Source organism: Ambystoma mexicanum, chromosome 2q, assembly GCF_040938575.1.
Source record: "Ambystoma mexicanum isolate Mex_15411 chromosome 2q, UKY_AmexF1_1, whole genome shotgun sequence".
Taxonomy (NCBI): domain Eukaryota; kingdom Metazoa; phylum Chordata; class Amphibia; order Caudata; family Ambystomatidae; genus Ambystoma; species Ambystoma mexicanum.
Window position 1 is genome coordinate 116,741,579 of NC_090924.1, and position 26,703 is coordinate 116,768,281.

Genomic DNA, 26,703 nt, shown 5'->3' on the forward strand with positions numbered 1-26,703 from the left:
TCCAATATCTTAATACAGTACAAGGTTATTCCAGGGGAGATGAGCATTCCATTGAGTCTCTTTTAAACACAAAGTACCCTTGAAACATCAGTGCATCTCACTCTGCATCTCAATTAACCTTAACGGGCTATGGTTCTTCCCTTTTCCTTTGACTGTTCCTCTTTTTACCCCTGGTGTAACTCCTGCCAGGGTATTGCAACTTTATAACTGATCCTTAAGAGGGGTATGGGTCTTCTTTTTTTTATTTGTTCTCCACGTTCCTCAGTTTCATGTTTACTTCTCTTCCCACTCCTGCGTTCCTCTCCCTGTCAGGATACCACAGTTCTGTTTATTGGGTGCAGGTTCCAGATTTGCAGTGCCTGGTTTACTCTCCTGCCTGGGCTTTATATCCTTTCATCATTTTGAGGCCCAGACTCCCTGTTTGCCTGGTTCACTATCCTGCCAGGGCGTTCCCGTTCTCCACTCACTCTTTCGTTCATCCATAAAATTATGCTTTTCCAGTATTGGGCCACCAACCCTTTCTCAACCAAGGTCTTATTGGTATCAACTCCTCTTTTCAAATATTGGGCCACTGACCCTTTCTTAACACTGGTCATATTCATGTCAAAGTCCTTTTCCATGCATTGGGCCACCAACCTTTTCTTCACACTATTCGTATTTCTATCAGTTCCTCTCTCTTTCTAAGTATTGGGTCACTGACCCATTCTTAAACACTGTTTGTATTTGAATCAATCTCTCTTTGCAAGTATTGAGTCACCAACCCTTTCTTAATACTGTTCATATTTGTATCAATCTCTCTTAAGATTTGGGTCACCGATTCTTTCTTAACACTGTTCGTATTTGTATCAGTTCCTCCAATTACTTTAATTGTTAATGATATGAAACACTCACTCTTAAAGCGCTCCGGTAATCCACCCACCCTCTCCTGGCTTACCGGGCAGCTCTGGTGTTCCTCACATCCTTCTGTCTTCTTCTTCAGTTCGCTAACTGGGAGTGCGTCCTGTTAACCATTTGACTCCCGCTTTATTTTCCTTGGCTTTTGGCGGCTCCAGGGCCTATAGCAATAAAGCAGTGAGTTTCTCTTGGACTCGTCTCTCTGCGCGCTGTTTTTGACAACCTCCGTGCTGCCTTCCACAGTGTGCTCGCCTCTGGCGTTCCAACAAGCGTCTTCACAAGCTGCGTTCTGCTGCAGTCTCTGCCTCTCACTCGTATTCTGTTTTGCTGTGAGTGTTTTACTCTTCCCGCCATTAGTTAACACTTTCCAAAGACTAGAATGCAGCGTTTGCTTACCGCTTCTGGTCATCCTCATTGTTCCATCCGGCTTCCTCGTCCCAGTACAAAATAAACAGTGGAGGAAGGTAAATAAGGTTGTTGGTCAAGAAAACCTGGGAATTCTTTATCTGTATCACAATAAGCCTTACAGGAATGTTGCAAAGGCACATGGGTGTCATTAATAATTACATCTGAAAATTTACTTTGATTGTGTTTTCCTGCCTCTCTGGAGTTTGTCCTTCCCTATGTGGTCTTTCCACAGATAACCATCCCCAGGGTCAGAGTTAGGTAGCTTCTGCCTTTCCCTGGCCACGTAAGAGAAGCTTACCTCGTTAGAATCAGTGACGATATCGCTGGATTTGTCAGAGTTCTAAATCAGACATGGAACGAGTACAAATCAGGAATAACTGTTGAAGTGTCCGTGGGGTACGGGCAATCAAAACAGTATCATCCACGTAAGCAAGACCTGGGACTCTGCGATTATCAATGCTTGGGTAATCAGCTTTAGTGTTCAACAAGGCCTTCTACAGGCCATTAATATAGAGTTTAAACAACACTGGAGCCAGGACGCAACCTTGGCATACACCCGTTAACTTCAAAATGCTGTTTACAGGAACCTTGTTCGCCGAATCAGACGCAGGCTTTATTGGTCCCTGTGTATAGACTCCAAGAGCCTGATTAAACCACTGGGGCAATTCACTGATCTGAATACACCCCAAAGCTTAGGCCTGGAGACCTTGTCAAAGGCCACACTCCGGTCCATGTCATAAAAATTGAACGGACCATTACTAGATACAGATTAAGTGCCTGTGCACAGGTCCCGAACCCTGGTCTGATGCCAGACTGAGTATCAGATCAAATTGAATTATGCTCTATCCACTCCTCCAAGTGCCCCAAAACTTACCTCCCATACACTTCAAAAGTAGTGTCCAGGAGAGATAGGGGACGATAAGAAAGGGGACTTGCACTATCACCTTTCTTATGAATGGAGAAAATTATAACATCTTTCCAAGAGGTGGGAATTACCTTGGCTTTCAAGATTGCTCTAAAAATAGTAGTCAATAGCGGAGCCCAAAGATCTATGAGATCCTGGAAGAAATCTATTGAAACAGCATCCGGGCTTGAACCAGTATGGCTTGTCTCACGTCCTTTAGTTCAAAACTCAATGACCACTCTAAAGGAACACTTGCCGGGATCTCAGACTGGCCCTGATACAAGTCTGCAAAATGGTCCACCCAGGCAGAAGCTGCTAGCGTGGTAACTGTTCCTAATCTAGAGTGTTTATACACCGGCCCCGAGTTAACCAAAGCACAAAAGGCTTTAGAATCCTTACAACGAGCCACCTCGGCTAATGCTTCCCATGTCAGTGAGTTGCTTTTTTCGTTTGATAAGTGTTTTAGAGGATGCCTAGCCTGAATAATGGCCATTTTAGAGGAGCCAACTGCCCCTAAAGAGGACAAGAGGGCTCTTTTGGCTAATTTGCACTCCTCATTAAACCAGCCTCTTTTCTGAGTGACCCTTTTCGTAGCATCCTGGACAGACAAACCAGAGAACTTCACCATCAGACTTATAAGCATATGAAGCACTAGAGACAGAAGAGCCTCATCCTCTAAAATGCTTTGAATCAATGCAGGTTTGGGGGTCACCATCTCATGTTGTACGTTTTGATTGCTTTCCTCCACTAGTTCAAGTTGTGGATATAATTCAAAAGAAGAACCAGATCTCTGCCATAAAAAACTCAAGCTAATGGGGAAATGGTCACCAAAAAGCTCGTCCAGGACACGAACATCCTCCACCATGTGCCAACAAGAGCCAAGGATGCAGAAATAATTGATTGTGGAGGATCCCTGATGATTTCTAAATGTCGGTCGCCCAGACCAATCAGATTTTACATGGCCATTCATTGACCTCATTCCCCCTTCCAGCCACCATAATCCCCAGAACCTGGTCTTCTATATCATCACAAAGTGCCTCTGGAAGACATGGACAAATTTAAAGTCCCCGGCCCAAGAGTATCACAGTGTTAGCCTCCAAGCAACCAAAAACCTCAGTGTCCATAACAGATAATAAAAATTCCAAAGCACTGCCACATGAATGAGGACTATTGTAAAAATTTAAAAACACAATGCATGCCCCTCGACTAGGGGTAGGAATAATGAACTGTAGGAAATTCAAGTCGGTATCAATTGCTTTTATAGTACGCTCTAAAAAAAAAAAGGCCCGGACAAAAGACTTCAGACCCTCAAAACATTGACCTCTATTTTTTCTTCGAGGCTGGAGTAAAAATAGTAATACAACTATCCAAAAATAGGCTTCAGTTGACCACGTCTCCTGTAATAACATCACAAAATCACATAAGATTTAAGAAAAAACACAATGTCCTCAATTGCAAATTTAGCTTTAGCCCCCGCTATATTCCATGAAAGGGACTGAGTAAGGGCTCCCATAAAGGATCCCCGCATCTCCCTTGAGGGCCCTTCCAAACAGTTCTCTCGAAGCAGGCTGGTTGAGGCCGACCCATCCAGTAGTCAATGAATTTCCTCTATGGTTGAAAGGGCTTCAAAGCGGTTGGTTACTGCTACAGCCCCTCCGCTAGCCCCAGCTCCTGCCGAGCCAAAATCTGCCTTTGAAAGGGGACTTGTTAAGGGCATTCCCGGATGTCTGTGAATGTCCACCCCAGCCCCCAACTCGTCTCAAGGTCTGCTTCTCCAAGTCCAAAATGGCTCCAACAGGACACCATCCTTGTCCTCTTGGCAATAGTTAACCCAACCTTTGGTATAGGCCTGTACTACAGAAGTTGGTAGTGTGACTGAGCAGCCAGGCTTATCTCAAGAGGGGTCAATGTGAGCTGTAGGGTTGTAACAGTTACATGTATTCACACTTATACTCAAGGTTTCCCGATAAAATAATTATTTATTAATGTAATATTCAGTTTAAATGCAAGCCTTCTTTAGAAGGTAGCAATAGGCAACACTAAAAAATATACTCCTTCAGTTCAATCAAGTAAAGTAGATACACTTTTGGGATGGCACACAGACACTTCCTACACCCTCAGGTGACCTCAATAGCTAGGACACTTTGGACATTAATATATCACTTTTTACACTTAAATTGTAATACTGAAGTTGTGGCAAAAGGAAAAGAGATTAGGGGAGAAAACAATGGTTAACAAGTTTCTCACACAGTTAAGTACTTTTGGATCCCCCAATGCAACGTAGGTTAACCCTTTCCCAGCAATACAAGTAAGGTATGCATAACTTTTTGGAGGGATAGTGAAGCACAAACTCAGAGGGCCAGAAGAGTCTGCAGGGACCAGGACAGCCAATGTCACTTGAGCGAAGTGGTTTTTCCTACCATTGTGCGTTTTTTTCCGCAGGCTGAACCTTCAGCTGCAGTATGGCACTCATGGATGCCCATTTTGTCCAAATGGCTCTGGTCTTCTATTTTTGAAAAGGTCCTTTTTGAAATTTACTCTACGCGCCAAACCAGGTTTGGTCCCTTTGTTCGGTTCGTCTTTGGCGGGCTTAAAGACTGAAACCCGCCTCTGGCTCCAGCGGGTCTGGCAGGGCAGGAAGCAAGGGAGGTTCCCTGAAACTCCCTGTCCTTATTCTCCTTGGTTACAGGAATGCACCCAAAGTTGATTGGCCGGCTGGCTGTCCTTGGAGAACAGCCACCCTGCTGTGTGATTGATAGCTAGGCTGGCTGCGGATGAATTGGAGAGACTTGCATAAAAGGCAAGGTCTTTTGCAAGGAAGGCAGAGTCGACCAATGGATGAAGTAACCGTAGAAGAAAACTGCAAGAGACGCTTGCTGCAACTCCTGGACCGTTGGTTTGCCCGGTCCAAATTTCACATCGACTAGAGAAGCCCGGAGCAGACGACTTTGTCCCTTGGCTTGGTGGGACCAACTGACCTCAAGAGGAACTTTCCTGGAAACCCTTTCTCTGCTGGCTGTACTTGTTCGCTGCGGCTGGAACCAAGTGCCAGGGGTTATGAACGCCAGAATCGAGTGCATTGTCTTTAAGCTGGACCAGATCTTAAGTAGGCTCCAGAGGACAATCTCGTAGCAGGACGACCCAAGCCCAATCCACCTAAGCAGAGTGCTGGACCCCAGAAGCAAGGGAAGCCCACTGAGTGTGCGAGATCCGCAGTGGTGCTATTTGCCAGTATCTGAAACCCGCAAAGTGAGGCTGTTCTGAAGTAAGCCCATTGCCGCCGACGACTTCGAACCGCAGTGCAGGAGTCCTACAGACATCTTTCCTCTTGTCCCCACTACTGAGGCCCAGGAACACAGGAACTGCAAGACTGCAACCAGAAGAGAAGCCAGCTGGATCCTTTTTCTTCAGAACTAAGGTACTGTCTAACTAGGGGTACTTAACTCTTGTTGTGTGTGGCTTGCTTGCTCTCACTGGAGAATTGCAGTAGCTGCCTTTTGCAAAGTTGCTTGCCTCTTTGCTTTTCACAAGCCGCCCAGCTTGTGGCCCAACAGTGATTCTTTTCCACAAACTCTCAATATAACATTGTGCAAGACTTTTGTGCGATCTTCAAAACGTGCCTTAGCTCCCCTAGACTTTGTTCAATTGACATTGGCTGTCCTGGCTCCTTGCAGACTCTTCTAACCCTTTGGCTTTGTGTTTATCTGTCCCTCATAGGCAGTACATAGGTTACTTGTATTGCTGGGAAAGGGTTAACCTATACTTCATTGGGGGATTGTAAAGTACTCACCTGTTCAGAGGGAAAGGGTTAACCTATACTTCATTGGGGGATTGTAAAGTACTCACCTGTTTAGAGAACTTGTTAACCTTCGTTTCCTTCCCTAAGATTTGCCTTTTTCCACCCCCTCAGTATTGCATTAAGTGTTAAAGTGATATACTAATGTCCACAGTATCCTAGCAATTGAAGTCACCTCAGGGTGTAGCAAGTGTGTGTGTGACATCCCAAAAAGGGTATCTACTTACTTAACTTAAAGCTGAGGAAGTGTATTTTTTAAGTGTATTTTATTGTTGCCTATTACTCCTTTCTAAAGAAGGCTGATTTCAACTTAAATAAATAATGATTTCACTAGAAAACCTTATAATTGTTATTTGAATACTTTATTGTGAACCTCTATTTTACATTTCTAAAGCTCACATTTACCCCTCTTGAGATACGTCTGGCTGCTCAGTCACTCTACCAACTTGTGTAGTACAGACCTTTACCAATAGTTGGGTTATATTGCCAAGAAGACAAGGCTGGTGTAATCTCCCACAGGGTTACTACATACAAACTTGCCTAACAGTGCCTTTTTGTCAGTGCACAAGAGGAACGAATCTCCCCGGTTGGAAATTTCTCACCCCTGAACTCTGGACGAAGATTTCTTGCTTCTGTAGACTCACACGGATGCCTGTGAAGTTTCAGCTGGATTTGTCCTTCCGAAGACGTTGCATTTGTCGATGGTCCACGTACCTCGGATATTGGGAAATTGCAGCCCGGGAAGGTCACAGCAACACATGGGTTGGCCCAGAATAATGATGTGTTATTTATATAGTGCCTTAATCCAAAGTGCCTCAAATGAAGCAGGCCTCGAGGCTAGATGGTCCCACCAGCCCAAGGGAGGAAGCCATCCTTGCCAGAGATTCCCTGTCGATGGGAAAACGGGGTCAGCACAGCTGGAAGGCTTCACCAGCGTTTTCGCAGTCCTGGAAGGTGGCTTTTCTACGCGCCTTCTTCGGATTCAATGTTCCAGTGGTCGACTCTGCCTATAGTCACAAAACCCTTGCCTTATTTGCAAAATCCCATTCATTCACAGCACTAAGCTGTCAATCACACAGGGGGTCGTACTCTAGGGCAGCCACCTGCCCAGTTGGAACTGGTTTCAGCCAGGCATGTCTACAAACCAAGGCCAGTGTAGTTCCGGACTCCTTCCTCACTTCCTGCCTTTCCCAGACACACTGAAGCCTGCCAAAGGCAAAACACACAATGGACTCAAACCTGATCTAAACAACAGAGTAAGAGCCAAGGAGGAACTAACAAACAAGAAATTCTAAAAAAAAAGAAGATTGTGGCCATGTTGGTAAAATTGTCACCCTTGGGTGCTGTACTGCAGCTGAGAAATCAGCCTGCAGGTACATTGCAAAAAAAAGTAGTAAAAAGAAACCACTGCCACCATCCATTCAAGTTAATTAGTGTAACAAAAGGTTAGATGAGAAGCGGGATAAGGAGTTACTATGTAACCCCTAGAACTCTGCACAAGGTGGGCTTTTACTCTGTTTGAATCAGGTTTGAGTCCTTTGTGTGTGTTTTGCCTTTGGCGGGCTTCAGCCCTGAAGCTCGCCCAGGCTCCATTGTGTCTGGAAAGGCAGAAAGTGAGTGAGGATCCCGAAACTTCCCTGGCCTTTGTCTCTTGGTGCGCCCGAGTGAAACCAGTTCCAATTGGCCAGCTGGCTGTCCTCGAGGACAACCACACTGCTGTGAATAAATGGGAAATTGTATAAAACGCGAGGTTTTTGGGACTACGAGCAGAGTCGAGCAGAGTCGAGCAGTGGAGGCCAACACCCGAAGCAGAAGCCGAGAGAAGACCTCTCCTGGACCGCAAAGTGCCCCGTGAAGTCCTGCAGCTGTGCAGACCCAGTTTTCGAGTCAACTGGGAAGATCCTTACGGGACGACTTCCTCCCTTAGGCTGGTGGGACCAACTAGCCTCAAGACAAACTATTTTGGCACAACCCCTCGACTTGCTGCCACTTTACAAGGCGGCAGAATCCCAATACCCAGGGTACTTGGAACACCTGTGGGTGCATTGTCTTCTGAAGTGTGAATCCGGCCAAAACTTTGTGGGCCCCCAGAGGACCCTACAGAAAAAGGAAATCAGCGTCTAGAGTCCCCTCACCAGAGTCCAAGACCGAGGGATCACGGAACCTCTAACTGGAGCTGTTCGTTCTTCTTTGGTGTTGAGAAAAAGGCACCAAAACCACAAACAGCTGCTGAATCGATGGAAATCCATTGCTGCCGAGTCCCTCTCAAGTGCTGCCACAGGAGCCCACAAGACGTCCTCCCTTTCGTTACCACAACCAAGGACCAAGAACAAGGGTCTGCTGCACTGCAACCAGAAGGCATCCAGCTGAACAACTTAAGTTCAAAGGTACTGTGGGGCTTGGGGTACATTATCCTTTTGCCATTTGGGGTGCTTCCGACCTTTGCGAGTGCCATTTAACCCTATTCTGTGTTGACCTTAACTCACTTGCACTGGCCTTTCAGCTTGTGCTTCTTGAAGGTGACTCTTCTTGAGTTGCTGCGATTTCTTTTTTTTAACACTGACTAATTAAGAAAAACTTTCTAAGAAGAAGAGCATCAGAACTTTGACTTTGCCCATTGGCTTTGGCTGTCCCGACTCCCTAAGGGCCTGGCCTCCTTCTGAACCTGTTGGCTTTGGCAGTGCTTGTTCCCTAAGGAATTAATTGTTGAACACTCTTAATGCTGGGATAAAAGAGTGCCTGCATCCCTTTGGGAGAATGTAACTGTTTTTATACAATACCAGTCTGTTCTGATCTAACTCTAACCGTTCCTTCCTTTAATAACTCAATACTGCAAAGGTGATACAAAATGAGTGTTCTACTGACTTCAAATGACGTCAACTCTGTGTGCTGGAAAATGTGCAATGTATGAATGAATTACGCCCTGCTTTATTGTTCACGTTTTTAATTGAATCCTAACTTGGGATGAATGTTACTGCTTTTTGAAGAATGCTTTAAATATCTTTGTGTGCATATAAATACTCATAACTGTAGGTGTTTAATTGAATATCTTTATTTACTGATTTCATTGTACAGCTCACATTACCCCTCTTAAGATAAGCCTGGTTGCTCAGTTGCACTACCAACTTGTGTAGTACAGGCCTATATTAAAAGGTGGGTTACCTAATACCAAGAGATACGTCTTGTGTAGTCCCACACCAGTTGGACTGTACTAATTCTTACCTAACACTAACGAGGTTAAACAGAGTAATGCAGATGTAGGTAAAATGATGAGAACCAATAACAAGTTCAATTCCCTATACTTTAGAAGCCCAATCTTAAAATGTATCGGGCCTAGTGACCAAAAGGCACAGGTTCCAACACAAGGTTTCTCACAGGTAGGGGTTCTCTAAAGGGATGCAATGGACATCTGGTGGGGATTCAGAATAGCTTCAAACTATTTAAAAGTTCAGCAACAATTGACAGTTAAGTGGTTCTCTCTCTTCCAGACCCAAGGCGAACCCAGGGGCAGGATACTTGACCTAGATTCGATGACCCGAAGTAGATAAGAGAGACATTGGAGACAAAGGGCTTTGCACCCAATCTTGCCCTATGGGGAATAGGCACAGGTATGCTTAGTTACCCTCGGACTCCAATTTTCCCAGGTGTCACAATGGATGGTCGTGGGCTGGGTTTGGGGGAAAGTTGCTGGGAGCACAGACTTCTGTGCTTTGTTGAGGTGAAAGGGGACCCAGGGTTGCAGTTTGAGGATTCTTCGGGTAGGGTGCAACTGCAAGATGGAAGCCCAGTCGATGAAGAAATGCAGACTTCTACAATGCAGATGAACTTCAAGGGATGAGGAAGGCAAGCCCCAGTGCCAATGTTTGCAGGCATCCTTCCAGTCACGGTCAAAGAAGCAGCTCGAGGACAGGATCTTTTGATTTAAGGCAGACCAGGCACACTTCCAAAGGCTCCAAGGACATGCAATGTCAAGACTGGTCCCACTAATCCAAGGGCTGAAGCACCGACGAAGGTCTTGGGAGATCAGGCTGAGGAGCAGGGCTTTACCAGGCCAATCGCTGTTCTACTGCAGACGTCATCCTCGGGCTGCTCTTCTTTGAAGTATTCTTGGCTCCAACGTAGATCTGAAGAATGGCTGCAGGAGTTCTCCTCTTATCCAAAACTGGAGCTGAAAGATAGTCTGAGCCCATAATGCAACGGATCTGCCCAATTCTAACAGCCAGTAGTTGTACAATTAGGGACAGCTACTGGTTTCACAGTCCCCCAGTAGCAGACTTACCGGCAACATGGGTGTGGACTGGGATTAGACAGTCCCAGCCCTCTTCCTGAGCACGACAGACAGACAGATGGACACATACACCACGAAAGTAGCAGCTTTCCTGGGCAAGTGCATGTACTTATAAGGGATTTCCTGACCTGGGAAGGCAGGAAGAAGGCCAAATTACAACACAGACAAAGAAAGAATGAAAATCACATGGCACGGCTATTTTAGGGCACTAGCCATGGTTAGAAGCCATGCGTGGTAAACGCGACAGTGCATAAGAAAAATAAAGCAAAAATGGTAAAAAATGTAACCTCTGCTATCAGCTTGTCTTTAGGCACATATAAAAGTGACCAAAAATTCCAAGTGTAAAAGGTTACAGTGATAGACACGTATCCCCATTGCACTGCACTGTAAGGTGCTGTGTGCAATATAAAAATGCGAGAATTCAAATAGAAACAAAGTTTCACAGTACTGACAATCTGAAGGACTAGCCAGTTTCCCCATAACAAATGAGCAAAAGGGAATTGAAGGTGAAAGCTTTACTTCTTTGTAAAAAAAAAAAGTCAGGACAGGATCAAAAACAAAGCAAAAACAATGGGAAAAACAATGGGAATCCATAAAAAAACTATGGAGGGAAAGTTGCAAAAAGAAAATCAGGAGTAATTCAGGAGGGTTATTTACAGACAGTTATTCGTTTTTTTAAGCACAGCACGTTAGCCTTGGAGAGAGACAATCACAGGACTTGACATGGTAGTGATTCACGTGATACGTCACATTTAAAAGATCAAAGGCACCTCGAAAAGAAATTAAGAAGCAGAGGTCCATCTATACAACCTGCTGAAAACAAATCTGGAAAACAATACAGAAAGTTGCACATCTTCTAAAATTAAGTGTTTGAGAAAGTGAGAGGACTTCAGAGATTGGCCTCCTGGTAAAGATTTTAGCTTGCCCACTTCATTGGTAGGGCTTTATGAACCTACATCATGTGGATCGCCTACTAAAAATTGACTTCCTGGAAAGTGCTATGATAAATGTATACAGAGGATACCAAGCCTGAAGACGAGAAAGCATTCAGAGCATGTGAATGTATGAAGTATCTAATGTTGGAAAATAAGACTTAACAGGTCGAGCAAAATGCAAAAAGCACAAGCGCGTTTTTCCAGGTCAGGATTTTCGACTCGACGAGCCAAGCTGATACGTGTGACATTTTCCTAGATACAAGCTCTGCACCTCAAGTCAAACTCAACCCAAGACATGTGTTTCTGGTAGTGATCCTCCATTAAGTATATGATTCATCAAACTCCTAAACGATGAGTGAAGACACAGGAACAGGGTTGGTAACCTCCACAACAGCACTACACACCACCCTAGGTTTCAGACTCTGCTTTGTCTTGAACCACTATTACAGCTAATGACCCTCCACTAAGGTGACAGTTACCTGCAGTACCCGTCCCTTCCTGGAAATCAGCTAGAGTTGCCACCACAGACACTGGTGGCCACACCCTGCAGCAAAATGCCTATTTAACCCACAGGTGGTAGTTCACACATTCTCGGTCTAATTCAGCTATGGAAATTGATCTGCCAAAACCAATGCTTTTTTAAAAGCCGATTGAACACGGCATCTGGCAATGGATGTGGTGGATAAATAATAGAATGTCTAGTGCCAATATGAAAACGAAATCTGCAGAATAATCACTTTCCTGGGAGTGTCGAAGGGACGATACAGACACCTCTGTGACAAAATAGGGAGGAGACTGCAACAGGATGATTTGGTGACTTCCAGTTTTTTCCACATATAGGGAACAAGATGCAGGGGTCTGCACATAAAGGGAAGCAGCGTAGATAACCCCATTTATTAGAGATGTTTTCTGGCCCTGAGTGGCAGTGCAATTACATCCCAACCAGGTTGGGAAGGAAGGGGGAGCAGGATGATGAAGAAAGAGAAAACAAATAACACAAATAAGAAAAGGACTCATAAAAGGCATTACAAAAAATAGATTACAACAGGTTGCCAGAGATCAAAGCAACCCTGCTGAGGATGTGGCGCTGAAGATAACTATGTGCTAATGCATTATGAATCACCATTTTATCTTGTAACACTTTGGTTGCCCCTTTCTAAAATCAGCCTGCTGTGCCAATAACCTACTTGTGCATCTCATACCGCCACCCAGTTGTATCTCCTATAATCACCCCTATGACTGCCCTGTGCTGTTATTCCATGATTAGGGAGGGAGGTGGTTTCTTACCAATGCACTTTCTGTTCTTGAAGAAGGTCAGTATGCCATGCCATGTATCTAGGTGAACCCCAATAATGGAGCCCTGTCCAAAGCGCGAGGAGAAGTTGGTCTTGTCCCCTTTGTGATGAAGCAGCCCTAAGGAAAAAGGGAAAGAAAACAGTAGCAAGCTGATATATTACATCAAGGCATGGAGGATACAGAGATATTTTCTTCTGAATTATTTGATCAGATTAGCTTCTAGGCCACCCAGGAGTACACCCAATCTTAGACTTGCATGCCATCACTGCAGTTGCAATACAGTAGGCCAGGTACAATTGTCTGCGGGATGATCAAATTGGGAACACATTGGACGTGCTTGGGGAGGTGCTCCTATTCCAAAAGGAATGGGCCTTTCATTTCTCAACACACAGAGCAGTGTTATGATCAATGGCAGGGATACAATGCTAAACACATTGGACAATTTCAGAGCACTGTCATTTTTATGATGACCATACTAAAGAGAACTAGGAGCGGTCTCTACAAGAACATAAAAGGTCATACAGCATGAAGCACCATTTTTCCAATGCTTAATGTACTAGCTAGGTTCCCCTTTTTAATTATGAATAGGCTAATAATAGGCAGTACAAATGAATGTGCGGTGCTCCCATATGAATGCTGGTAATCTGTTAAGTATGGAATATTTAATTTGTATGTATTTAATGAAAACCTAAGGGTCTTTGCAAAGGAGCACTTACAAATGGTATATTGATGGCTATAGTAGTAATGAATACATTAAACAGGACGGTGGTGGGCAAGGAGACGAAAAAACAGTACATCAGGACAGCACAAGACAAAATTAAAAAATGAATCTTCATTAATTACAGTATTAACAGATATATACAGACATACAATCTAGTGAGGACAGTGGCTGATGAGTTAACTGGATTGGGAGATAGGAGAAGATGGCAAAACAATCCAAGACTCTTGAGATCACACTGCTTAGAGAGGTGGTAGTTTTACAAGGACGAGCTTGAAGCCAGTCACTGTTGAAATGTTCTCAATTTCAAAGGGGTATAGCGTTCCAGTGATTGGGAGAGCCAGGAGAGTGAAGGAGCGAATGTGGGAGACAGCACAGGGGGAAAGGAGGAGAGCTTAGATACACAGTGTGCTAGAGCTAAGTGGGGATTGTATTGAAAGAGTGGATTTAAAAACACAAGGAGGAATTGGGAGCCATTTTGCATGATTGCCCAACAAGCATGAAGGGTGTGTGTGAGGTTGGCAAATACCGTGAAAGGACGTAGAGGCCACGAGTAGCAAAATCCAATAACTTGTTAAATTGTGATAGAGGTGCTGTAGTAACGGTTAAGTTGGACTGACCTAAGGAGCAACTTTTTTTTTTTAAATCGAGTACATTTTATCATCAATGATTGAGTTTTATTTTAGGACAGGAGAGAAAATGGCAATTAACGGTTACAACGTCCAGGGTGACACTGCATGCGTACAAACAAATAAGAATATAACGCTACAAAATGTCAGGCTACACCGTACAAAGTTCTTCCCTAGCTAGACAAGTAGAGGTTGACCGCACTAGAATCAGAGGTCCCAATGCATTGCTCTTCAGAAGGCTATGAGTCTTTTTAAGAGTCTGAACACGAGCTGGCAAAGAAAACAGATAGTTTGCAAGTGCATCAAAGATAGAAAACAATTGGATTATGAGAGGGTCTGTGAAGAACTTTTCTTCAACCACCTTAACGAAATCTTTGCAGAGGATCATTGACCAGAACTCCACAACTCAGATTCAGTTAAGGACTTTGCACCAGTTAAACTGCAGGAGGGGAAAGGAAGGTTAGAACAGGTATGCTTACTAAACTCCTTTACTCCGATTCCCTCAGGGACCATGATGAAAGTTCCTGAAATTGCTAGCCTCCTTTTCTCGTGCCTTGTTTCTTTTGAAGGAAGTTCAGGGGTCTCTGAGGCAGAGGTCACTTTCAGCGTTGAATTTTGGGGCCGGCTAGTTCGTGGTTGTGTGCTCTGATGGATCGGTCCTGGATACTGGCTACCTCTAATGGACTGAATAATGGACCACCAATCCGGCAACGACCTCAGAGGACTCCCAAGACACAATGCAGATGGCGATCAGCATTAGCCACTGCGAGGAAATGGCAGCAGTCAACCAGTCGCGGAAACTAAGAAACTGGTCCTGCAAGGCCCTTCTTTGTGTTGCAAGTTCAGGGAACAGCTTCTTGTTTTAAGTCGAGGATCTGCAGCAACCCCAGGCTCAACTTGGGACAACAAGCAATGCAGCAAAGCATCCTAGGAGGAAACTGTTCAGCCCACAGGATTGCTCCAGGACACTTTCAAAGCCTTCCATAGGATCCTCAAGCAGGGGACGAGACTGCCCACCAGCCCAGGAGTCGAAGCACCGATGAAGGCCTTCTGGAGACCAGTAAATGAGCAGGGTGTTGCCAGAACAGTTGAATAAAGTGCTTTAAGCATCTTCCAACAATGAGTTCCGGGTCTTCAGCAGGATGCTCCACTTCGTAGGGGTTATGGCTCTAATGACTATCTGTTGACTGGCTACAGGATTTTCAGTTGCAGTCACCCCTGAGTCTAGCAATGGTAAGTATCTGCACCATTTAAACTGGCAGGGCGTGTCCAACACAACTGCCCAGCAACACACACTTTAGAATGAATGTGGACAGGAACTAGAGAGTCTCAGCCCCCACATTCTGCCACACACAGGGACTATCACTTTGCCCAGGAAAGCAGAGGCTTTCTCTGGGAAAAGGCTTTCCATATATGGCAATTCTGAGCTCTTCCCGAACAGGAAGAAGGCAAAACAACAAGATGACCAAAGGAAAGGCAAATATCTTGTGGCAAAGCCATTTTACAGTACATGGTAATCTATTTTGCATTAAACTGTAAAATGCAAAAGTGTATGAGACCATACCAACAAACATGTTAGAAATGTATCCGTTGCCACAAGCCAGTCTTAGACACTAAGTTAGCAACCACAAAGTTACAAATGACAAAAGTACAGGGAAACAAAGTGACTCTACCACACTTCACTGTAAGGTAATGTGTCCAGGAAAAATAAACAGATAAGTTTACAACGAAGAACAGAGATCTCCTGCACTAATAGTCGTAGGGACTGATCATTGCTCCCAAAACAGGTGAGGTTTGCAAGGCCGTTGAAGTAAAGAGAATTCACTGGCCTCTGAAAAACAGAACAGTATCCAAACAGCAGCAAAAAGTGGGGTGTCCCACTGATGTCTATGGATGGCCAAAAGAAAATCTTTCGTAACAATGCGCTAGAGAATTTGTTTTCTAGAATCACTTGTGTTAGGACAGTTTTTTTTAAATCCACCCAAAAGGGACTTACAGCCTGATTCATGGAATTATTAGCGCCGAAATCGCAGATTTGCGCGCCTTTCTGGCAGAAAATCCCAGTTTAAAGTATGGGGATTTTCAGCCAGAAAGGTGCGCAAATCTGCGATTTCGCCGCTAATAATTCCATGAATCAGGCTGTTAGTTGGGTAAGAATTGATGTAGTAACACTCTGTGAGACTACACAACACTTATCTGCTGGGCATTAGGTAACCCACCTTTTGGTATAGGTCTGTACTACACAAGTTGGTAGTGTGACTGAGCAGCCAGGCCTATCTTAAGAGGGGTAAATGTGAGGTGTAGCAATGAAATCCGTAGATACAAATAACACTTATACCCAGGTTTCAGTTATACATACTTATTTAACATACATTTTTAAGTAAGCATTCTTTACAAAGGCAATTTGTTTAACCATGTAAATATACTTTAGAATACGTTTCAGAATCCAAAAAGTTAGAGGATACTCTAGAGAAATGCGTCTTACACACTTCCTACACCCGGAGGTGACTTCATCCACAAGGACAGTAATAACACTTATATATCACACTGGTGATACTTTGTAGATTCTGAGGTTTGAAGAAAGGAAAGGTTTAAGGAAGGAAAAGGTTACACAGGTTCTCCGTATGTGTGAGGACACTTAAATCTTCCAAAGAAATTTAGACAAGCCTTTCCCAGCACCAACAGTCTAAAACACGTTACAACCTATGAGGGACAAACAATATCAAAGTCAATGGGCTAGAAGAGTCGGCAGGTGAGCCAGGACAGCTAAACTCAATTGGAGCAGTCTATGGAGTAGAGGCATTTCTTAGAATCAAAGTCTTGCAAGTTCGAGAATTTGTTTAAGAAAATCACTTGTAGGGTCACAAGCTGTTAAGCCTGTGAGAAACAGAGTTGGGATCAACTCTAAGGGTAAGCCACTGCAAATCTCAACTGAGAAAAGCACAACTGAAATACAATGAGGTAAGTACCCCAAGTCTAAACAGTACCTCTGATTTGAAGAAGAGTGGTCCAGCTGGATTCTGTCTGGTTGCAGCGATGCAGTTCCTGGGTTCCTGAGCTTCAGTTGTGGGGACAAGAGGGAGGATATCTGGAGGGCTCCTGCAGCGGCAATTTGGAGGTCGTCGGCAGCTATTGGCTCTTTTCGGATCAGCAGCACTTCGCGGTTTCAGTGCTTGGCAAACAGCACCATCGCTGATACCGGTTCGGCTTCCTTCACTCGTTGGGTCCTGCATTCTGAGGGGACTCGAGCTTGGGTGGTCCTGCTTCTCGAGGGTCCTTAGGAGACTCCTGGAGCTTCTGGCTGGATTTCAGATGTTGCACTCGACTACGGATTTCTCGACCGAGTCGTGGTAGATGGTCCAGTGGAGTTCGTCTCAGAGTTAGTTGGTCCCATTAACCCAAGGGAAGAAGTCGTCCCTTCCAGAGCTTCTCTGTCGAATTGAAAAATGAGTTCCAGCACAGCAGCAGGGCTTCATCGGACACTTCAAAAGGTCCAGGAGGATGCAGCAAGCTTAATTCAGGGTTTCTTCGTCTGGTATTTCTCCCAGTGGTCGACTCTGCTCTAGTCACAAAACCCTTGCCTTTTTAAGAAGGTTTCTCCCATTCATGCACAGCCTAGGCTGTCAATCACACAGCAGGGTGTCTGTCCTGAAAAGACAGCCAGCCAGCCAGGACTAGTTGCATTCAGGCATTCCTAGAGACCAAGGACAGGGGAGTTTCAGGAACCTCCCTCACACCCTGCCTTTCCAGACACACTGGAGCCAGAGGCGGGCTTCAGGGCTGAAGCCCACCAAAGGCAAAACAAACAAAGGGCTCCACTCTGCCTCGACGCATATTAGGCAAGATTGTATGTAGTACCCCTTTGGGAGACTACCCCAGCCATGTTCTCTTGGCAATAGGTAACCCAACCTTTGGTTTAAGTCTGTACTACACAAGTTGGTAGAGTCACTGAGCAGCCAGGCTTATCTCTGTGAGCTGTAGGGTTGTAACAGAGTTTCACAGTAACAAGTATTGAAATTACACTTATACTCAAGGTGTCTTGATTACATAATTATTTATTAATTTAACAGTTTAAATCCAAGCCTTCTTTGGAAGGGAGCAATTGGCAACAATAAAAATACACTTCAAAATACACTGCTTCAGTTCAATAAGTTAAGTTGATACCCTTTTGGGATAGCACACAGTTTTTCCTACACCCGGAGGTGACTTCAATCACAAGGACACTGTGGACATTAATATATCACTTTTTCACACTTAAATGGTAATACTGAAGTTGGCAAAAAGGAAAAGGTTAGGGAAGGAAACAATGGTTAACAAGTTTCTCGTAAGCACTTTCAATCTCCCACTGCGATGTAGATCAACCCTTTCCCAGTTACACAAGTAAGGTATGTATGACTTTTTGGAGGGAATAGTTAAAAAACAAAGTCAGAGTTTAGAAGAGTCTTTCAGGGAGCCAGGACAGCCAATGTTACTTGAGCCAAGTCTAGGAAAGCGGGGGCACTTCTTGAAGGCAAGTAAAATGTCTTGCACAATGTTAAAAGAGAGTTTTGTTGGATAGGAAATCACTGTAGGGCCACAAGCTGGGAGGCTTGTGGAGAGCAAAGCAGCAAGCAACTCTGCAAAGGGCAGCCAAGGTGAGTCTCAAATTAGAGTAAGCAAGCTACACACACACACACAAGAGGGAAGCACCCCTTAGTTCACAGTACCTTAGGCCTGAAGAAATGCTTCCAGCTGGCTTGTGTTCCTGTTGTAGTTCCTGCAGGTCGTTTTTTTCCTGGGCCTCAGTTGTGGGAACAGAGGGAGGACATCTGGGGACTCCTGCACTATGATTTGAAGGTCGGCAGCAGCAATGGGCAAAGTTCAGATCAGAGGCACTTTGCGGTTTCAGCTTCTCGTGAATAGCACTACCGCGGTTCTTGGACACCTTGTGGGCTCTCCTTGCTTCTGGGGTCCAGCACTCTGTTAAGATGGCTCAGGCTTAGAAAGTCCTGCTTCAAGGGAGTCCGGAGGATCTTCCTGGAGCTCAGGTCTGGCTTAAAAAGAATGCACTCGAATCTGGTGTTCCGGTCCCCTGGCAATCAGTTCCTGCAGCAGCGATGGAAGTACAGCCAAAAGAGAGAGGGGTTCCAGTCGAGTTCATCTTAGGGTCGATTGGTCCCACCAACCCAAGGGGAGAAGTCGTCCTTTGCTGGGCTTCTCTAGTCGAGGCGAATTCGGAGCTTCAGCACTGCAGCAGGGCTACACCGGGCAAACCAATGGTCCAGGAGTTGCAGCAAGCGTCTCTTCAAAGTTCTTCTTCGGATTCCTTCGTCCAGTGGTCAACTCTGCCTTGCTTGCAAAAGACCTAGCCTTTTATGCAAGTCTCTCCCATTCATCCGCAGCCTAGTTGTCAATCAAACAGCAGGGCGGCCGTCCTCCAAGGACAGCCAGCTGGCCAATTACCTTTGGGTGCATTCCTGTAACTAAGGAGACTAACCACAGGGAGTTTCGGGCACCTCCCTTGCTTTCTGCCCTGCCAGACACGCTGGAGCCAGAGGTGGGTTTCAGAACTGAAGCCTGCCAAAGACAAATTGAACAAAGGGACCAAACCTGGTTTGGCGTGCAGAGTAAATCTCAAGAAGTAACTTTACAACAAGAAATGGCGAAAAAAGAAGGCTGGGCCATTTTGACCAAATGGGCACCCATGGGTGCAATACTGCAGCTGAGGAATCAGCCTGCGGTAAAAACACTTAATGGTAGAAAAAAGTAAACCACTGCAACCAGCCATTAATTGTAGAAAGGGTAACATAAAAATGTTACATGAGAAAGTAGACAAATGGGGTACTAAGTAGCCCCTCTAGCACTCTATGGAAGGTAGTGTGGGCTGGGTCTACAAAGTTACAAAAAGGTAAGTAAAGTCAATTTCACTTCACTGCTCTTGGAAACAGTAGTTTATCCAAGAGAAGGCATGTAAACCTTTGGGGAAATCTAAGAGAGACTTCCCTGTGCCACTGCACTGAAGGTGCCGTGTGTCACAATGTAAAAAGATGATGCCTATGGAGTTTGTCAGACTCCAAAAACCAAAAGAAACACAGGGTTCAAAGCAAAGAAAAAATACATGAGAGAGTGGGAAAAAGGTCTCGCTCTCTCCAGGATAGAAATTATAAGCCCTAAAGTGCAGCAAAAGAGCTGGGGGTCTCTAAGGTAGATGGGAATTATCACATTTCTGAGATCTGAGAATCTACCCCAACACTAATGCTTTTAAAGTCCATCCAAAACTATACAAAAAAGTCAGTGTAGGAGTGGAGCCAAAGTCTTACGAAGTAGCAGAATAAGCAAAGTTCCTCAGGATACTTTCACTCACTAGAAAAAGATGCTCAGCAATATAACACAAGTTAGAGGGACACTGCGAAGGAGACCTTAAAGGAATATACTTTTGAGCCCCACAGTACCTTAGGTTAGAAGAAGCAAATTTGTCTGGATTCCCTCCTGTTCAGCGACAGACCTGGTCTCCGGATTCCTCGGTCTGGTAACGAGCGGTCAGACCTTGAAGGGGAGGTCACAGCAGCAGTTGGGAGACAGGACCCCCAACAAGGATTTCCTCCATCTTCTGTTTCAGGGTGCAGTTTGAGTGCCTTTTTTTCAGCTCCAAACAAAGGACTGTTTGACCCAGTCGATCTTCGATTCTGAAGTCCTGCACTCTGGTGAGGAGACTTAGATGAGTTGGATTGTGCCTCTGTAGGTCCAACTGGAGCTCACCAAAGTTCTGGACGGATACGGCCTCACTAAGACATTGCACTGTAAATGGGTTAGAGGTCTCCTGGTATTTGCTGTCTGCAGCTCTGGAAAGTCACAGCAGCTCGGGAGATGGCTCAATTTGTAGTTAGTCGTGAGGCTAGTTGGTCCCATCAGTCAAAGGGAAGGAGTCGTCTTCGGAGCTCCTCGGTCGATAAGAAAACAGGGCCAGGACAGCAGTGGTTCACAGGTATTGGAAGGGTCTGTGGGCATCTCTGATTATCTTCAGCTTTGTTTCTTCTGTTCCAGTGGTCGACTAGCCTTCTGCCTCAGGAACCTCACCTTTTATTCAGTTTTCCCATTCACTGCCCTGCAAACCCGCTCAGCATTTTACAGAAAGGGGAGGGAGACTGGCCAATCTGGACAGGCAGCCGCTAGTAAGAACTGGTTCAAATAAGGCACTCTAGCAGACAAAGGGGAGTGATAAACTCCTCTGCCACTTTCTGCCTTCAAAGACACACTGGAGCCTAGGCCGGGACACCCAAAGGTTCCCACCAAAATCATAAAACACACATTCAGACCTCTCCCTCCCAGAATGGTAGAAGGGCCAACAAATAACCACAATAGAAATGGCAAAGAAAGGAGCCACCATATTAGAACACAGGTGGACCCTATAGTGTATAACAAAGACTGAATACAGTCTGCAGTAGAAACTAGCACAATAGTTGGTAGAACACGTCCACTGCCACCAGCCATAAGTATAAGGTTGTCTATGTGAATCAAATGTCACAGGAGCAAAGAGAAAGGGGATACTAGATATCCCCTTAGCACTCCACATAAGGTGCTATGTGCTAACCTCTCCTAGCATAAAGTTTTAGGATGGACATGAGGTACCCTCTATCCTGGAGAACTGTAGTTCTCAAGGATAGTAAAAGAATCTCAAGGGGTCTCCAGTAACACTGCACATAAGGTGCTGTGTGCTGCAAATGTTAAACACAGGTGCCTTAAAAGTGATAGGGAGGAAAGCAGACTCCATACTAAAGGTAAAACACGAAAATAGAGTTCCAAAAGGCAGAGCAAATAAGAATGAATGAGGGGAAAAGGCTCCCCTCATTCAGGTTAGAAAGAAAATGGGTCCAGAAGCCCAGCAAAACGTGATGAGGTCTCACTAGGAGAGGGGGTGAAGCATAGAAATGATACCTATCCCCAACATGCGGGCAGGTGAGTTATTCACAGTGAGGGAAAGTGGTACCAGTTTGAGAGAGTTAAGCAGGGACTGAGGGAGTGTTTGTGGGAGTAAAGATAGTAGTGAGGGATACAGAAGTAGGGGCCTGAGGGATGAAGGTAGATTAAGATTGAATGTTGGGAGAGAGTAACAGGCCTTGAAAAATCGTTTGTTACTTAACTTGCAGGTGTGGTGAAGTTCATGTAATCTACTTGACCCAAGACTTGTGCACTCGAATCTCAAACTGGATGACATCAGAAGCTTCTGGCAAGTAATGAAAACTAGGCAGCTCTTTGCATGTGCCTTCCTAATAATAGATACCAACACAAACATGAGGTCACCCCAATCTAATTCAAAAGAACATAGAATCAATGGGGGGGAGGGGTCAATGAAGAACACAGAAAATGACTCTTATGTAATCAAAGAAAGCCACAGGCAATATAAAGGGAACAGCCCCTTTATATTGCATGTGGCTTTCTTTGATTATTTAGACTGACATACATAGGACGCTGTTAGGCAAGATTGCATGCAGTACCTTGTTGGAGACTGCACCAGCCTTGTTCTCTTGGCAATAGATAACCCAACCTTTGGTATAAGCATGTACTACACAAGTTGGTAGAGTGACTGAGCAGCCAGGCTTATCTCAAGAGGGGACAATGTGGTCTGTAGGGTTATTACACAGAGATTTACAGTGATAAGTATTCAAACAAACACTTACACTCAAGGTTTCTTGATTAAACAATTCTTTATTAATTTTAGTTGAATAAGCCTTCTTTAGAAGGGAGCAAATATTTGTAACACCAAAATATACTTCAAAATACACACCCTTAGTTTCTGTAAATCAGTAGCTACCCATTGTGGATGGCACACATACACTTCCTATACCCTGAGGTAACTTAAATAACTAGGACACTGTGGACATTGGTATATCACTAGTACAATTAGAGCAATACTGAGTTGGTGTCAAAGAAAAGGTTTTAGGGAATAAAAAAAGGTTAACCGACATTCTTAGGCAGGTAAGTACTTTTTGGACCCTCCAATGCAAAGAAAACTAACCCTTTCCTGGGGGAAAGGTAAAGCACGAAGTCAGAGGTAAGAAGCGTCTTTCAGGGAGCCTGGACAGCCAATGTTAATTGAACAAAAGTCTAGGTGAGCTGAAGCACTTCTTGCAGTCATGCGCAATGTTTTAGAAGTCTTTGTAAAAAATGAAATCACTGTAGGGCCACAAGGTGGGAGGCTTGTGACGGGCAAAGCTGTAAGCAACCCTGCCAAAAGCACACCAGGCAAGTCTCAACTGAGAGCTAGCAAGGCTACACAACAAGAGGTAAGCAACCCCTTAGTTTTACAGTACCTTTGGGTTGGAAGAAATAAGTTCCAGCTGGCTTCTGTTCCTGTGTAGGTCTGAAGATCCTGTTGTTCCTGGGCCTCAGTCATGGGGACAAGAGGGAGGACGTCTGGGGACTCCTGCACTATGAATGGAAGGTCGGCGGCAGCAATGGGCAAACTTCAGATCAGCGTCACTTCGCGGTTTCAGCTTCTCGGGCCTCTCGCAAATAGCAGCACTGCGGTTCTTTGATACCACTATGGACTTTCCAGAACTCTGTTGAGGTGGCTCAGGCTTGGCCAGTCCTGCTTCATGGGAGTCCGGAGGATCTTCCTGGAACTCGGGTCCAACTTAAAGACACTCACTCGATTCTCGTGTTCCTCTCCCTGGCAATCGGTTCCTGCAGCGGCAATGGAAGTACAGCCAGCTCCGAGAGGATTTCCAGACGAGCTTGTCTTGGAGTTGATTGGTGCCACCAACCCAAGGGCAGAAGTCGTCCTTTTCTGGGCTTCTCTAGTTGAGGCGAATTTGGAGCTTCAGCACTGCAGCAGGGCTTCACAGGGCAAGCCAACGGTCCAGGAGTTGCAGCAGGCGTCGTTCTTCTTCGGATTCCTTCGTCCAGTGGTTGACTCTGCCTTCCAAGCCAAATACCTTGCCTTTTATGCAGGTTTATCCCATTCAGTTGCAGCCTAGCTGTCAATCACACAGCAGGGGGAGCCAATCACCCTTGGGTGCCTTCTTGTAACCAAGGAGAACAAGCACAGGGAGTTTCGGGAACTTCCCTCGCTTTCTGCCCTGCCAGACACGCTGGAGCCAGAGGCGCGTTTCAGCAATGAAGCCCACCAAAGATAAAATGAACAAAGGGACCAAACCTGGTTTGGCGCGCAGAGTAAATCTCAAGAAGTATCTTTCTAACAAGAAATGGCGAAAAAAGACGATTAGGACCATTTTAACAAAATGCGCACCCATTGGTGCTTTAGTGCAGCTGCAATTGCAGCACGCGGTAGAAACACTCAATGGTAGTAAGAAGTAAACCACTGCCACCAGCCATTAATTGTAGAAAGAGTAACATAAAAATGTTACATGAGAAACTAGACAAAGGGGATACTAAGTAACCCCTCCAAACCCTATTGTAAGATAGTGTGTGCTGGGTCTAGAAAGTTTACAAATGTAAGTAAAGTCAATATCACTGCTCTTGGAAACAGTAGTTTATCCAAGAGAAGATATTTAAATCTAAGAGACTTCCCTGTGCCACCGCACTGAAGGTGCTGTGTGTCACAATGTTAAAAGATGATGCCTATGGAGTTTGTCATACTCCAAAACCAAAAGAAACACAGTTCAAATCACAGAAAAATACGAGAGTGGAGAAAAAAGGTCTCACTCTCTCCAGGATAAAAATCAAAAGTCCTAAAGTCCAGCAAAAGTGCTGGATATCTCTAAGGTAGAAAGGAATTAGCAGATTTCTGAGAATTCTCCCTAACAGGCGCCTTAGGCCCAAAGGCATGCAGGCACACAAAGAAGACAATTAAGGGTCTAATCTTGGTGTACTTGGCAGCTTATTCCACAAGGCTAGTTACAAGAAATGAGCGTCAAGAGGAGTAAGGGAAAAGTAGGTTAAGCAGAGTAATACAGTTCAGCAGAACAGGCGAGTCTTGAGCTTTTTTTTGGAAGGAGAGGTAGGAGGGGTTGGCACGCAGGGTGAGGGGTAGGCTGTTCGAGAGGGCAGATGCGCAGGGATGGAAGCTGGATCCCCCTGCTTTCTTCCGGTGAGCCCTGGGTAAGGATAGGAGGTGTTTGTTAGAGGAGCATAGAGGTCTGGCCGGTGTGCATCTTTTTAGCATCGGGGGAAGGCAGGAGGGTGCATCATTTGAGAGGCTGCAGTGTGAGATGGAGAGGACTTTGAATGTAATCCTTTCCCTGACGGGGAGCCAGTGAGCAGCTCTTCTGGTGTCAGAGATGTGGTCCTGTTTTCACCAGTCTACTGCCGCTCGGATGGCATAGTTATGAACAATTTCTAACTTGTTCAGGTTCTTTTCTGATGTTCCACAAAGGAGGACATTACAATGGTCGAGTTTTGACCAAATGAGGGCACGAGCGAATATGATGGGGCTGCCGACCAAGAGGAATGGTTTGCCCGCATGGATGTGCTTGGCGGCGTAGGCAGAAAGAGGCAGCAATGTGGTTGACTTGTCTTGACATATTTAGGGTTGCATCCAAGTAGACCCCCAACATTTTGACGGCAGAGGCTACAGGGATAGTATGCAGAGGCTTGGCGAGCCGCGAGGGTGTGCCCACCAGGAAGAGCTCTGTTTTTCCAGCGTTCAGACATCGGGAGTGGGCGGCCAACCAGGTTTGGACTTTTTCATAAATTGTGTTAGGGTGTCCTGGGCGTGGCCACCAGAGAGGGGGGACCAGAATCTGATTAAAGTCTGCATAGTTTGTGTAGGAAATGCCATGGGAGTCAAGGTGATCGAAAAGATGTTTGTTGTAGATCTTATAGAGGGTTTGAGAGATGCAGGAGCCTTGTGGGATGCTGCAGAATGAAGGTCTGGGAGTTGCATAGACTTCACCTGCAAAGACTCTAGAGGTTCTGTCCGCGAGGAAGGAGGAACTCCAATTGGCGGCTGCAATAGAAAAGTGAGCTGAGGAGGTAAGGTGGTGGCATAGAGTCTGGTGGTTGACAAGATCAAAGGCGGCTGAGAAGGTCAAGAAGCAAGGCGGTGGAGATTTTGCTGTCGTCGTTGAGGTTGTCAAGTTGTTTTTTAAGTTCGGGAGGGCAGTTTCAGTGCCATGTCTTGGGCAGAAACCAGACTGTCGGGAGCTGAGAATGTGGTGGTAATCCAGGAAGCTTTGGATTTGGAGATAGGCCATTCAGTCAATAATGCGAACATATAACTGCTTGGTCCTAGGAACTAATAGTGTGCATGCTGCCTGTTTGCAGCAGCTACCAATGAGCAAAGGGGGCATGTTTGCAGGGTTTGGAATTTGTGGCACTGCAAGCAATGTATAGCGCTGCCGATTGAGCGGTTAATGTCAGGGCTGTATATGTAGGACCTTTGTGCATACCTGCAGTTTTCAGGCCTGCCAACGCGCGCCCATAAGAGTATTGTTGCCAATGAATGCTAAATGCATCAAGATATCTTTGCACAGAGAATATAGAGGAATTGCAGAGCAGCCATGTGCATAAAGTGGCAGTGGAGAGAGAATGGAGGAGAGGTTGGTTGTGGAGGAGCTTGAGGTCACAGGTGTAAAGGGCACACAGAGGATGGGGAGAGAGCATAGAATGGGCGAGGTCAGAGGTGGAAGGAGAGGTAGAAGGAATTGGAACAAAGTGGGAGACAGAGGAAACAGTGTTTGATTGGAATGAGAGGAACAGGAGATGTCATGGGATGAGAGGGGCTCATAAGAAGGTAAAGAGAAGTATCCAAGAGGGAGGGGGGGGACTAAGGGCAAGGGGGTGGTGAAGTCGAGTGATCGAGAAAGGATGCAAAGGGAGAGGGCATGATCGAAACAGGGCTTGATAAAGAGTACAGGCAGAAGATAATTTGTTATTTATAGAGCGCTTTTATCCA

The 26,703-nt window shown here is 45.3% G+C and overlaps 1 protein-coding gene across 2 annotated transcripts in view; it reads right to left on the reverse strand.

Annotated features, from left to right (window-relative positions):
* SPSB3 (splA/ryanodine receptor domain and SOCS box containing 3) overlaps positions 1-26,703 on the reverse strand; it is a 201,626-nt gene that overhangs the window by 20,581 nt on the left and 154,342 nt on the right. For both annotated transcript variants that reach the window (XM_069646999.1, XM_069646998.1), the window contains exon 6: positions 12,513-12,638. In XM_069646999.1, coding sequence (XP_069503100.1) covers positions 12,513-12,638 — 126 coding nt within the window. The remainder of the gene's footprint in view (positions 1-12,512; positions 12,639-26,703) is intronic.